At 41.8% G+C, this 14678-nt stretch overlaps 1 protein-coding gene across 3 annotated transcripts in view; it reads left to right on the top strand.

Annotated features, from left to right (window-relative positions):
* Nucleotides 1-14678, top strand: part of sev (receptor protein-tyrosine kinase sevenless) — a 122497-nt gene that overhangs the window by 6118 nt on the left and 101701 nt on the right. For all 3 annotated transcript variants that reach the window (XM_071657455.1, XM_071657454.1, XM_071657453.1), the window contains exon 2: nt 9092-9151. In XM_071657455.1, coding sequence (XP_071513556.1) covers nt 9092-9151 — 60 coding nt within the window. The remainder of the gene's footprint in view (nt 1-9091; nt 9152-14678) is intronic.

Below are 14678 nucleotides of genomic sequence, written 5' to 3'. Positions count from 1 at the left end.
AGACCGGAAAATTAACTTGCTACTCGCGCCAAACTTCAAGTAACCTGTAATGTAAGTGTAATGTCAGGGAAGATGGTTTCGAGCCGAACTTTGCGAGCCAATCTGTTAGGCGACTAAAGGGGGGGGGGGGGGGCTGGAAATCCTCCCCTCCAGTGCTGTTTTTCCGAAAGATTGAAAGTAGATGGGGGCCAAGTGAAGATTTTTCCCTTTAAGGCTCAGTCATTTGTTCTTGAAAGCTACCTCGCTGACGCGGGAAATGGCGAATATGTTTGGAAAAATTGTTCAGCCCCACTTAAAGTTTGAATCGAACCGTAAATCATAAAACGATGAAGGTGTTATTTTTAAAAGATGATGCTTATTGTAACAAGTAATATGTATGTACTGATAAACAGAACAATGAAAATGTCTCAGCGCGTTAAGCCAACGATACATTTCCCCAGAGAATCTCAGGAAGAGCGGCCTTTTGTACTTGCTGGAAATAATTCAGAGAAAAGATCTGTGTTTGTGAAGGCACAGGTCTACGTAGTTGACAACTGAATTATGTACAAACTTGCTGTTGCTGGCCTTTTAATGGCTTTGTAGCCTAGTAATTCCAGAGACGAGAAGGAGGTTCGGTATAAGCACTTCGCACAGGAAATATAGTTTGCATGTTTCTTTAGCAAATATGATCGTACTTTATCCCAAACGAATTTGGCGCTGTGGTATTTACGGTAACACTGATGAAATTTTGAAATAGATGGCAATTCATGGAACGGATATAGACGCTAGGATAACGAAGGGAACGAGGATCAACCCTCCTTCCGTCAGCTCCTGCCTCCAGACACCAGACCACCACAGGGGACTGGAGGCTACAAAGCTATGTACCTCACTCCCCCCCCCCCTGCCCCCCTCTCGTGAACGGATATCATAGCCCGTGTACACTACGGCAAAAAGGAGTTTTTATCACTTGAAATTAAATTCACGCGCAAATAGAAATGATTCACATAGCGTCCGATACGTTAATGACAGTTTTGCTGTCCAGTAAGAGAGGTACAGTGTGATGATTGATAAGGTTTGGTGGTGGGGGGAGGAGCATCGAGTCTCCACCTCGGCTGATGGCTTCCGGAGATACAACCGGATAAGCGCAGGAGACAAAAGGCGGGCGGGTGGGCCGCGGGAAATAATGCATGAATGGTCGTGGGAATCTCCCTTTTTTTGGCGGGAAGTGAAGGGAAGGGGGGGACAAATAGCGGATGTGCTCGTGAAGGGGGATAGGCTATTTGGAGGAAATACAGTTCCGTATTGCTCCGCCATGCCCAGATTGTAAAGGGTATTTATGTTGATGTTTTGGATAGAGTTATTCTGTGCGGCATATTGAAGATGATTCAGATGGAGAGTCCGTGGTGTTCAGTTCGGGAGTGGTGGTCGTCCATGTCAGGGACGTGGAGTGAGTAGTGATTCAATAACTGGAAAGAATTTTTGATGATTTTCCGGAGTATCGATCTTTGTTTTGGAAATTTCTTGAACGGTTTAGCTCTTTTGCTCTTGCCCTTCACACACACACACACACACACACACACACACACACACACACACACATATATATATATATATATATATATATATATATATATATATATATATATATATATATATATATACATCGGTGAAGCAATAACCCCAACCAACGGACTGTCGTATGACAACATTGAACAGGGCAACATCCGGCTTACTGCAGGTGCAAAGCCACACCTGTAGTATAATACTAACTTCCAGACTTCATTATCATTCCATCATTTGTCTTGCAGCCAACGCATTTCACCCAAGGATAACGATACTCTACGGGAATTAGATTTTTTTTGTTTTACTGGGGGTCGTTCCGTTTGTTTTTAAAAGTCTTTGTTAGTAGTTGTAAGACTTGTGAACAGATGTGTCACAGATTCATTAGGTTGATGGTTATATAACGACGTCGACGGCCTTAATCACAGGTCTCAAATCGAAATATCCAGATAGGACACATGGAATAAGCTAGTCAAATAGACAAAATAAGAACGTAGACTAGAAGACCTGATGGCCTAAATGAAGCAGCTCATGCTTCCAGCAATCCATTGTCAGTCTGGTATTTATTTTCAATGTGTTTAGAACTCCTTCATGTGTTCACTATTATGACCTCTTTTGGCAGCTCTTTATTTCGCCCATTACTGATTTCAGTGAAATCAAACAGTCTGACTGGCAAAGGCATGATTAGGTATATTTGTACTGAAAGAGGATATGCCCTGCTGTAAAATTTCAGGTTGCAACAAATCTTATGCTTTTGTAGAGTTTTATGCCTAGCGTGATATGCTAGCGTACTACAGAGCCGAAGAATATAGTGTGCTGGGGGACCGCATTTCCAGGCATTGCGCGGTAGCCTAGCTTAAGCAGGAGTTGTATTCACCATAAAGAATGCTTGGTCGGTTATCGTATTGTCTTAAAAACCAGTGTGAGCACTGTAGTAACGCTCTGAGATGGACTACGTAAAGTGTTCATCGTGGACGAATCTCTGAAATACTGATAAAAAAAAACTGAAGCTAGGTTATTCGTTGGTTATGTAGACTAGCTTTAGGGCTATGTTATCATTGTCATGGAACTAAACGCTGATTTCACTATATTAGCGGATTGATTTTTTTTTTTTTAATCGAAATTCATAAGACCACTTCTGAGCGTAAATCAGATTGAATACTCTAACTCAGTTGAGGGTCATTGGAGAGATCCTACCCTTCGCTATCTTAAAATGCTGGGATTAGACTTTAGAAATTACCAACCATACCTAACTAGATTAAAACTCAAAGTAATCAACGTAGCCTCGCCCACATCGAAGAACTCGGCTTCCGCCTCATCGTAGCTCGAAGATGTTGCCGTGGGGAGTTGGCAAAAATTAACTAACAAAATTATGATCAAGATAGAAATCGTTGATAATTGTACTTTCTAGTTATGCAAGTGACGGCTATTTTCACTGCTTCATCATTTGAAATTACAGAGAAACATTGAGAATTGAAATCTCATGGTTGGTGTCTATGTAAGCTTAATGATATACAGTTTGCTTCATTTTAATGGTTCATGTAGGGTTATTACCCCCCAAAAAAATAAAATCACGATACGACCCGTGGGTATACACAAGCGTGAAATTTGACGACTGCGGAAGGTCAGGTCACAAGTACTGAACCGTACTGTATAGATACGTAATTACACACATACGTACGGGGACCCGTTAGACCTGGTCAAACTCTGTCGGTAATACGGAACATTGATTCACAAGGTTGTCTTAATCACAAACTGATTACAACAAAACAAGCACGAAAAAAAAATATCCCCCAAAAATCGTTTCATTAGGCTGGGTTAGATTCGGTTGTCTCAGCCTTTTCCCAACACAGACCAGATGATTTTACGGTGGGGTGGGGATGGGGAGGTTGAATCTTTTAAGTGATCCCTCAGATTTAAGGAGTGAGCCAGAAATTTAAGGAATTACGAACGAAAGCTGTCGTGTAAAACGCTACCATGGAAAGCGCTGTCACAGGGAGATTGCGTTCAGCAACGGTTGAAGCTACATGAAGGACAGTTCTGCAGGCAGCTGACGAAAATCGTAATTTACAGGTCGTCCTTACCGAACTTAGTGGCAGTTTATCGTCACTCCCTCGGCCAATGGACGGTCTTGCCCTACATGCACGTTAATTTGCTCTATTGTCAGTCTCTCGTATGGCCTCTAATTCCTCTTCCTGTGTTGGTGGACAGTGAAATAAATGTTTTAGAAAAAAATTCACTGCCTACACTAACCTGTGAATTGGTGGGCGGCGCCTCAGTTGGATGCATTGGTCCGTGGGCTTGGCTGGCACAACACATGGAGCTTCAACGCCACGATTGCTGGTGTTTACTGTCTTTATCAGGGGGGGGGGGGATGTCAGGGCTGTATAGTAAAGATGTTAACAAATTAATTGTCGTCGTTGTTTTGAAAAACTACCTTCATCAGCATCTCGGCGCTACGACCTTTTGCGTATTATGACCTAGTTTTTGGAAGTGGCTCGTGGAAGGTCAGGTCAAAAGTCAGTCAATTATATACCCAAGGGCTTGATGTTTGTAGTTCGTTTAGTGTACTTACAAAAAAAGTGCTAAGTCGAGAAAATAGCCGACGAAATGCTGTATGTACATTCTTGTTTTTATGAGGAGTAGAACTACATTAGTTACCGTCACAAAGAACGAACCAAAGGCGGTTAACTCAGAGGGGAATGTAGAATACCTCAAGGAATTTGATTAGAGAAAAAGGACGTCCTACACGCGAATTAAGCGCTGTATATTAGTGTTGCTATTAGAGATATCCCGCGGGGCTAATTCACACAGAATCTCAAGAGACACGAATTGTGAGTATGCCAACCGACCGACGGTAATACACGCTTCCGTCGTCCGTGTCATGTTGTTGAATGTAGGGGATTGTGGGCATGCGACGTCGTCTTCTTACCCACCCACCCTCTCTCCCCGTTATCTGTGGAATCATCGCCCTGATGCCTTCGTTTAATCCTCTCTCCATAATTCATATTAATGCAAGAGAGAGAGAGAGAGAGAGTGGCCGTAGTAACCACGGTGGCTAAGCCTGACACTGCTCTCTCACCCAAAGTGGCAACGAACACAAAGAGTTTGGTGGTGATATCAGATATTTTAGTGGCTCGTAGTATTTTCCTTCACTGTGCTACTATATTTATAGATACAGACACAAACAAACTTTGTATCCAGCCTTCAGAAGACCATAAATCCATAATCAAACAAACAAATATACAAGATTAGGATCAACAAACAAATGTACAAAAAGGTGTATATCGCTTAGCGTTGTTCCTGACCGTGACACAATCACGGGCCGACTAGGGTCGAGCTCATAGGTTCGAATCCTGGTTGTGGCAGTCGGCCCACAGTTAACCCAGCTGTTCATACAACCCTACGGGTTGGTTGGTCGATGGAATGGGTACCTGGCTCAGGCTAGGATATATATATATATATATATATATATATCATTATTATAATACTAGTTGCTGTCTCCCGCGTTAGCGAGGTAGCGCAAGGAAACAAACGAAAGAATGGCCCAACTCACCCACACATACATGCATATACATAAACGCTATATATATATATATATATATATATATATATATATATATATATATATATATATATATATATATATATATACCGTTAATGGGATGGCCTTAATTAAGGCCTCATTTGCCCGTGCCGTCTAATCTAACGTTAAAAAACTACGTAAGTGAGAAGCAGCCTTGGTTGAAAGGGAACATGCCGTCCTCTGACCCAGTAAGGCACTTCAGGTTCAAAAGGAACGGGTCGTCCTGTTATTTAAAGGTAGCTTAGTTCGAAGGAACAGGTTTTCCTCTAGCTCCGTTGGAAACAGCCTTATTTTAAAAGGAACAGGTCGTCCTTTTACCTAGTTTGAGGCAACCTACGTTCAAGCGAAACAGGTAGTTCTTCAGCCTCGCGAGAGGCAGGCTAGTGACAGAACAGGTCGCCCTCTAACCTGGTGAGAGGCATCCTAGTTTAAAGGGAACAGGTGGTTCTCCAGCCTAGTTAGAGGCAACCTAGTTCACTGGTAATATGTTGTCCTCTAACCTAGTTAGAAGCAGCCTAGGTTCTGAGGGAACATACCGCCCTCTAACCTAGTGTAGGCTCAACGACGAGCTTGTTCTCCAATTAGTGAGAGGCAGCTCAGAGTCAAAGGGAAGAGTCTTAAGTGGAACAAACAGTTCCAGATGCGAAGGATACGGTACCTTCCCAAACTGGGTTCATGGTGCCAGTGATGTATAACTGACTTGCCACTGGCTTGCCGAGATGTGAACCACGCGAGGAGTGTTGAATTAAGGTCATGACAACCAACAAAGCTGTAGATGTAGATAAGCTCCAAGTTTGGACGTATGAAAAGTACTAGTGTTGGGACAATGAAATGAGGGAAGGCTAAAAGATGTTGCGCGGGACACAATCACAGAAATGTCCATATAAGGGACTCGTTGGTTGACATAGTCGTCTCCTGCCTGACACCGTATCATCACACACTTGTAGAATTATTGTAGGTATGACCAGCTTGGTCACCCACGTTGACACACACAATGATAACAGAAAAGGTCAACTTTGGAAGAGAAGAAAGACCGCTTCGAAAGTGATTAGTTGCTTATGATAAGGAGGAATAGGTTAACTAGTGGAAACAGAAAGAAACAAAGGGAAAAACGACTTGGGGAAAAATTGTAAGAATGGTAGATGAGTGGAACACGCGAAACAAGTGCAAATAGCGTTTTAAATTGATTATATATATATATATATATATATATATATATATATATATATATATATATATATATATATATATATATATCAAAGTTAGGTTAAGACGATACACCTCATGAATGTAAAAAACCATCTACATACGAACAAATATCATTAACGCACGTGAATACACTAACAAGGACTTTCAGTTGTAAATAAAATCTGGTGACGGAGATGACTAATTCTGAAAAGATTTTTTCTCTTATTGAGAATAACCAGGGAACCATGTATCAAGGCTGTCGGTGTTGTAAGTCAGACGCAGTCAACAGACCAACAGTACTTACCCCATAGTTGTAGTGTCACACGTCCATCATTCACTACTGCTATTATGTGTGCGTAACTGTTTGCACTTATTATCTTCTATTATCCTTCGATTCGCGTATTCCTGCTTCAAGGCATTTCCCAGTCTGAAAAGTGATTATACAAACCCAATAATATATATATATATATATATATATATATATATATATATATAGGTATGTATAAATGTGTGTGTGTTGAGAAAGTTTATGAGTAAGCCACTTCCGTGCGATAGATAGGACGACTTTACCCTTGCACTGCTAACACAAGACTGGACAATTACTTCACCAACAAGCCTGCCTGTTGAGCTCACTTGTTGAGACTTGCAGCGCCGAAGGCCTTTTTTTTTTCTTTCTTTTTGCATCTTCATGAGGCCAGGAAAATGAGTTAGCTGGTTAGCTTTTCTGTCTCATGAAGCGTCATCTGGGTCTTTGATGTCTCCATCTGAAGAGCAGCATCAGTAATTATAAGGAATGCAAATGCGATGGTAATGTCTACACGCTGTAACTTTCTCTCTTGCCTTTTTTATTTCTCGTTCCTACCTCCGAAGACGACATACTCCCAAGATGAAGATTCCCCCGTAGTGCCGTGCAAGTCTCCACAGTAATCCCAGAATTTGAGAATGATTACAGTATCACCTGTTATCTGTTCCTCACATCCTTCCTCCGCGTCCAACCGGAAGGATGGCGGTGTAACGGTTGCCCAGGAGGACAAAGGCTAGGGCATCTCGAAGGTGTCGTCCGTTTCTGATTTTGATGAGCTACGAAGCTTCACTATTTTTGAGATCATTTCCCGTGTGATATGTTCTTAGAAGTTCCGAGGAACTTTTACAGCGGCCAATGATATGCAACCAATTAATCAAAAGACCGGAACAAATAAGAATACGTGACTTGCGGAGGTTCTCTATCCTGACGTCGATTTCCTTTGGAAGACAGTGAGGCTATGCCAACGTATGCTATTAATACATTTATCTGTTGATGCAGCAATAGTCGTAATTTTAACGTTGTAACTGGTTATATATTTTTAGAATTTTTTCGAGACTCTGTTCATTATGAATCAAGAAAATACTTAGTGAGTTAATAGAAGAGAAATAGATTTGGCATTGTTCTTTGCGACAGGTGGGCATCGAAGACGGGCTAAGAGATCGTTGCCATCTAGCTCGTATATTTTTCCCCCGTGTTGGAAGGTTACAGTGAATTACCATATTCTTTCCGCAAGCCCTTCACGCATGATAATGATAATTAGGCATGCTTAACACGTGGTGAAACAGCAACATATTTACCAAGTTTCCTTAGTGGGAAAGCTAATCCTCTGAACCGCAAAATGACTCTGCATTTGCATTCAACATTGAAATGTTTCTTACTACATTTCATCTTGAGTCTAGGGACTGACAGTCGTTTTGCGTTTGTCATTATGAACACCGAGTTAATTCATGAATAAGAAATTACATAGGGTACGATAGTTTGGGCTTGGTTCGTGCTTTTCCTATGGCGGGAAGTCTTTTCCACTTTTTTGGAATGTCGTAATTGGCTGTCTTCATTCACAATCATCGCCACCGTCAACGTTTTTTCACTCTGAATGAGTCATAATCCACAAGAAGTTGTAAATGTCATATTTATCTCGTAAAAAGTTGTAGAGAATACGATTTATATTTGTATCATCATACGAGTAGGATGAATCGTACGCCTGGAAAGGGTGCTAAAAAGAGCGTTTAGAGGTGGGGTGGTGTGGGCGGGTGGCCTCTGTGTTTGTTGGTCACGTTTGTAGCACGGCTTAGTTAGCTTACACACTTCCGCTCGTCTCTTTTATGTAGTGGACTGTTTCAAGGATGGTCCTCTTGCGGGTGTATGTCACCACTCATTTACACTAGTTACTATTACTAAGCTTTGTAATTTGTGATAAAGTTGGAGAATGATAGGAAATATGGGAAATAATGCGGGATATGCACAAGTTTTTGTGTATTGGAATCAATAATTCGCTACAATTGACTGTGCTGAGGTCTCACCTCTCAGCACATTTGTTGGAAGTTCAAAGGAATAGAATCCTGTCCTACTTTTACGTATGAAAAATCGACACTGAAGTCACATCACAGGACTGTTTGAGAAAGCAACAACACATGCTTATAGATTGGAAGAACTTGTCGGATCATCATGAATTTTACAGATGAAGACATTACAGTAACAAAATTTCAAACAATGGACCCAGCTGTGCCGGAATTTTGCGACAGAGGAAGGATTAACAGTGTCGTAAGCTCCTAACAGTTCAAGACAAAAATGTAATCTTAATACGTGTGTATTTAATGTGGAGTAAACTTATTTGGGTTACTCCAACACTCGCAACACGGGACGACTTTGTTGTGTTCTAAGCTACCTACACGGGAGAACTTTTCGGTAGGCTGTTTGTCGGATTAGATTATTAATTTTCCTAACGCAACTAATACGATGCTTCTCGTCCATAGGTGGAGTCTGTGCATGGAGAAGAAGATGGCGAATGTGACGTCGACTGCAGGAACAAACAGGTATGATAATGAGCGTTTACCACTAACTACGTCTCTTCGTTGTATATCAACTGACTTTTATATTTCTCTCTTGTTCTCCCCAGATGATATGATTATTAAACGAAAGTGCACTTTCGTGTAATAGTTACATCATCTGGGGAGACACAAGAGAGAAAATAAGTCAGCTGATATACATCGAAGAGACGATGTATATACATGTGTATGTGGGTGGGTTGGGACATTCTTTCGTTTGTTTCCTTGCGCTACCTTGCTAACGCGGGTGACAGCGACAAAGGATAAAATAAAAGATAGAATATATATATATATATATATATATATATATATATATATATATATATATATATATATATATATATATAAGATGATTTTGTCCAAATAATTCATGCCCATTTATTTTATTTCTATTTACTGTGATCAATACATGTAACTTTTTTTTTTTTCGTTTTCGTGTATGAGAGATAGACAGGTGAGTTCCCTGTAGGGGTGTGTATTTCATCCTTACCCTTGATGTCAGCACGCATGGTTGGCTCCCGTCAGACGAGGTTACCGGGTGCAACCCACCACCCTTTTCCCCCCGCCGGTACTGTTGAAATACTCTTACGTTATAACTTTATTAAGATTGTAATTTGTGATTTATATCTCCAATAATCATATTGTTAATAATTTTGTTTAAAACTGATGGTAGATTTTGATGCCTGCTGTTGTCACGAAGGAGGAAGGTTTTAGATGATTTTTCTTCAACTGCTCTGCTCTGTCGTGCCGACTTTTATGCTACAGGAACATTTAACGTAAGGAACAGGTGCCGTTTCTTCACGTTACGTCTTAATTCAGAAAACGACGGATACTAATTTACTCGCATATACGTAATATCCTACATGTACTTTCTTAAGAACAAAGGTATGTGTATATACTTGCCACTCCTCAATATATATATATATATATATATATATATATATATATATATATATATATATATATATATTTCTATGAGTCCACGGAGAAAATGAAACACGATAAGTTCCCAAGTGCACTTTCGTGTAATAATCACATCATCAGGGGAGACACAAGAGAGAACTATAACTCAGTTGATATACATCGAAGAGACGAAGCTAGGACGCCATTTGGTAAACAGGACCAGTAACTATGACAGAGTCCTGGCGTGTCCCATTACCTCATTTCTCAGAGTTCTTGCAGCCCAAGGCTGCGTTATTTTCAGTAGCGCGGATATGTAGGCTGAGATTTGACTGATACTGGATGAATGAGTAACGCCGAATTGCGCCAGATTAGTCATTTTATTCCACGATCCTTCACTCGTAATGTATTGATTATATAAGACCTGATCGTCTCATTGGTAATATTGTGAGACGTTTGCGATGTCTGTTAGTGGTATGTGCTATAGGCTGCCTATCTTCCTGTTTATGTCGTACGAACAGACAACTGCTTTGTATCCACGATCTTATTTTTTTTCATCATGATACCATCTGTTCATGTGAAAACGCTATCGAGTGGGTATTTTCCATGTAGCACTGTACAAGACTTACAATACACCACTTGAGCTGGTATAGCGTATTAGATTACCTTGAAATAGGAAGGTTATTCTTATCCCTTCCCTTCACATTTCCTGCCCTACCAAGTTAAGAAATAATGGTGGGGGGAGGGAGATTTTTAATGGGCGAGAAATTCGACCATTACAGCTAAGGTTAAGTCGGGAAAAATCTAAATCAGCGAGAAATTCAGACGTTGTAGACTAGGTTAAGTAAGGACGCCAAGACCTACCAATGTTACGGCTTGGCAGGGGCGCGTGCAGTGGGTAGTGAGTGAGTGGGGAGGAACCTGAGCTGTCATGGCCATAAAGCAAAAAACCTCAAGGTTCATATATATATATATATATATATATATATATTATTTATTATTATACTTTCGCTTTCTCCCGCGTTAGCGAGGTAGCGCAAAGAAACAGACGAAAGAATGGCCCAACCCACCCACATACACATGTATATACATAAACGCCCACACACGCACATGTACATACCTATAAATTTCACGTATACATACATATACATACACAGACATATACATATATATACGTACATGTACATATTCATACTTCATACATGCGATGTAGCGCTAGGAAAAGACAACAAAGGCCACTTTCGTTCACACTCATTCTCTAGCTGTCATGTGTAATGCACCGAAACCACAGCTCCCTTTCCACATCCAGGCCCCACAAAACTTTCCATGGTTTACCTTAGACGCTTCACATGCTTTGGTTCAATCCATTAGCAGCACATCGTTTCAATTCACTCTATTCCATGCACGCCTTTCACCCTCTGGTATGTTCAGGCCCCAATCGCTCCAAATATTTTTCACTCCATCCTTCCACCTCCAATTTGGTATCCCACTTCTCGTTCCCTCCATCTCTGACACATATATCCTCTTTGTCAATCTTTCCTCATTCATTCTCTCCATGTGACCAAACCATTTCAATACCCCCTCTTCTGCTCTCTCATCCACACTCTTTTTATTACCACACATCTCTCTTACCCTTTTATTACTTACTCGATCGAACCACCTCACACACACACACACACACACACACACACACACATTATATATATATATATATATATATATATATATATATATATATATATATATATATATATATATATGGTGAATACTGTTCCGTGCGTTTTACAAGGGCTCAGTGGGAAAAGGTAACGAATAATGCAATCGCAACATCCTTTCCTAACTTTACTCTCGTCTAACCTAACCTGTCTTAAACTTGGATGTTTATGGGAGAAGATCTTGTGGTGGCGCTTTTGATAGACGAGTAAGCGCGTACATAGCTTGCTTCTGAGAACCTGTGATCGTTCGTTCATCACACAAATTAGTCGTTTGCTTTTCCAGCCTGTAAACAAAATCGCTATAGCTTTTATTGGTTGTCACCATGTGTGGAATGATCTTTGCAAGGTACCGAGTTCGTCTACTGGTCTACTTCGTGAATGTGAAATAGTAGACCACTATCCCAAAAATCAGGGATCTGTTCTTAGCAAGTCTAATTGTTAAGACTATTATCCCCAAAATCAGGGGTCTGTTCTTAGCGAGTCTAAGTTTTTAAGACTATTATCCCCAAAATCAGGGGTCTGTTCTTAGCGAGTCCTTGATTGTTAAGACTATATTGTGTAACTCCGAATTGACAGGTAATAAGAACATAACACTACACTACACATAACATATTTATAACTTCATTGCTTCTTTCCTCACGGCACCAGTGATAAGGTAGTTGTAGTAGTGTAGACGCACCAGAGATAATCATTATAGACTATCACAGAACGACCCATCTTTGTATACACCTACGCTTCACGACTCCGAAATATGAGTTAGGAGCAGTATACACACTTCGAGGTCTTACGCATCGCGACATCAAAGTAACCAATAGAGGAGGAAGTTTATCATATCTCCAAGGGTGTAGCAGAGTTAGTCGGCCATGTTAGAACGCATACGCCTAGCCACCTGCGTGTTAGAACGCATACGCCTAGCCACCTGCCCACCACCAGTCTACAGGGTCGGGACGCATTGAAGACCCGACGCTCCATTGTTTCTCGTACGCATCCGGATCAATTTTTTAAGGAGACCCGGAGGAGAAACAAGATAGGCTTCTCCCTAGCCTGCTGTTGAAAGGGAGGCTTCGACGCTCTTGTTCAAGGGGCTCTGTGCTCATTTCCAGGGGCCTCACGAAGTTGTGCACAAGAGGCGTCATGCTCTCATCATTGCCTGTACGTAAACAATGGCTGTGAGAGCCTCCTCACGTTGGCTCTGAGAGCCCCTTCACGTGGTCATTTCAGAGCCTGCATCCGAGTGTAAATAGAAACCTTTCTCGTTGGTTGCGACTGAGGGCTTGATAACATGTGACATCCTGTGTCACGCTTGTTCTGTAACTCCTTGACCACGACGGTACCACCACTGAGCATGACGGTACACGACCAGCGGGTACAACGGTACGACTTCCGAGCACGACGGTACGATTTCTCGTGAGTGTTTTTTTTTAGTGACCAACTGTGACATCTTCGAAATCATGTAGTGTCATTATCGCGGAACCCACACTGTATCTTCAAGGCTGTGGATCATTTTTATACCCCGGCTGGTCGATGATATGATGACAGTTGAATATATGTAAATGGAGAGAGAGAGAGAGAGAGAGAGAGAGAGAGAGAGAGAGAGAGAGAGAGAGAGAGAGAGAGAGAGAGAGCCTGTATGATGTTTTCTTGAACAGCTGGAGAAGGCGACCAAGATTTTTTTCGTTCGATGGTTGTAATTTGACGTCGACGGCCCTTAACCGACCTTTTGATTAAGTAAGACAGCAGCACCCCCTTAGGTGCACTGACGTGATCCTTGATTTAACCCTTAAGGGCCAGGTCAAAGGTCGCCCCACTCAGCAGCAACAGGAACAGAAGAAGGCCGGCAGTGTACGCCAGACCTCAGCAACGCGCTTCTCACTTCATGAGAAATGTTGTGAGATGGGAATAGAAGTGGTTGAGGGATTATATAGCAAGTAAACTGTTGGGAAACATATATGTTCACTATAGAATTCTTTTTTCATTTCGCCGTTTTCGTTGTCGAGTTATAATGAAATCGTCACAGCGGTTACACAGCTGACCTTGCTCAGCGATAACGAAATATTTATGAACCCGTATTTTTTCAGTCCTCTGTATAGGTATGATGGACAGGTGTCTCTCACTTGATCCTGAAAAGGTCAGGTCAGAGGTTGTCATACCCAAATTTGGAGGGCTACAACAATCCTTCATATCACCAGACAAGGTTATCCCGGCAGACTCTTGAGATGAGTTAAGTCTGTGCTCCGTTCGAAATGTCTGTACGATGATGAGGTTACTGAGTCAACTGTGCTGCCAGGGGCTCGCTTCCTTAGGCTTTCACTCTCAAACCCTCGGCTCCTCCCACATACCAGCACTACACTTGGTTTCCCCCGCTTCATTACAGCCCGTGACGATGGATAGTTTCATGAGCGCGTGTCGCTACTTTATGAATGGCTAAGCAAGTAAAACCCCCCTGGGGTTGGTGTGGTTCCTGGTGTGGCGGCTCTGGTGGTGGTGGTGGTGACGGGGTCGGTGTAATTATCCACTTGGCGGGCTACACCTGCCGCCTGGTTCAAGATGCTGCCGCAGTGCGGCGCCACGTTCGCCACCTCTCGCTCGGATGGTTGTAAGCCAAACAATTTCCAGGATTTTTAAGTATTCCACAGGCGCTTTAAGTAAACAGATCCTTTAAGAAAAATACCATGACAGAAAGGCCGATGAAGAAATCGACTGTAGATAGAAATTGAGTAAAGTAGGATGATTATAGGGGACAATAAGAGCCGGGCATCGCCCTTCTCTCCTCTTAACTTCTCCCGCGCGGTGTTTACATAAACATTTGCTTCTGTGTCTGAGGTTGATTTATTGTCTTGCGTTACCGTGGATATGCAGGAGCCGTCGCTGTCACAGACGCTTCCTCCTGTGTTGTAACG

The sequence above is a fragment of the Panulirus ornatus genome, chromosome 64 (genome assembly GCF_036320965.1).
Source record: "Panulirus ornatus isolate Po-2019 chromosome 64, ASM3632096v1, whole genome shotgun sequence".
In the NCBI taxonomy this organism is placed as follows: Eukaryota; Metazoa; Arthropoda; class Malacostraca; order Decapoda; family Palinuridae; genus Panulirus; species Panulirus ornatus.
Note: the sequence above shows the minus strand (reverse complement) of the source record. Positions and strands in the feature narration are given on the sequence as shown.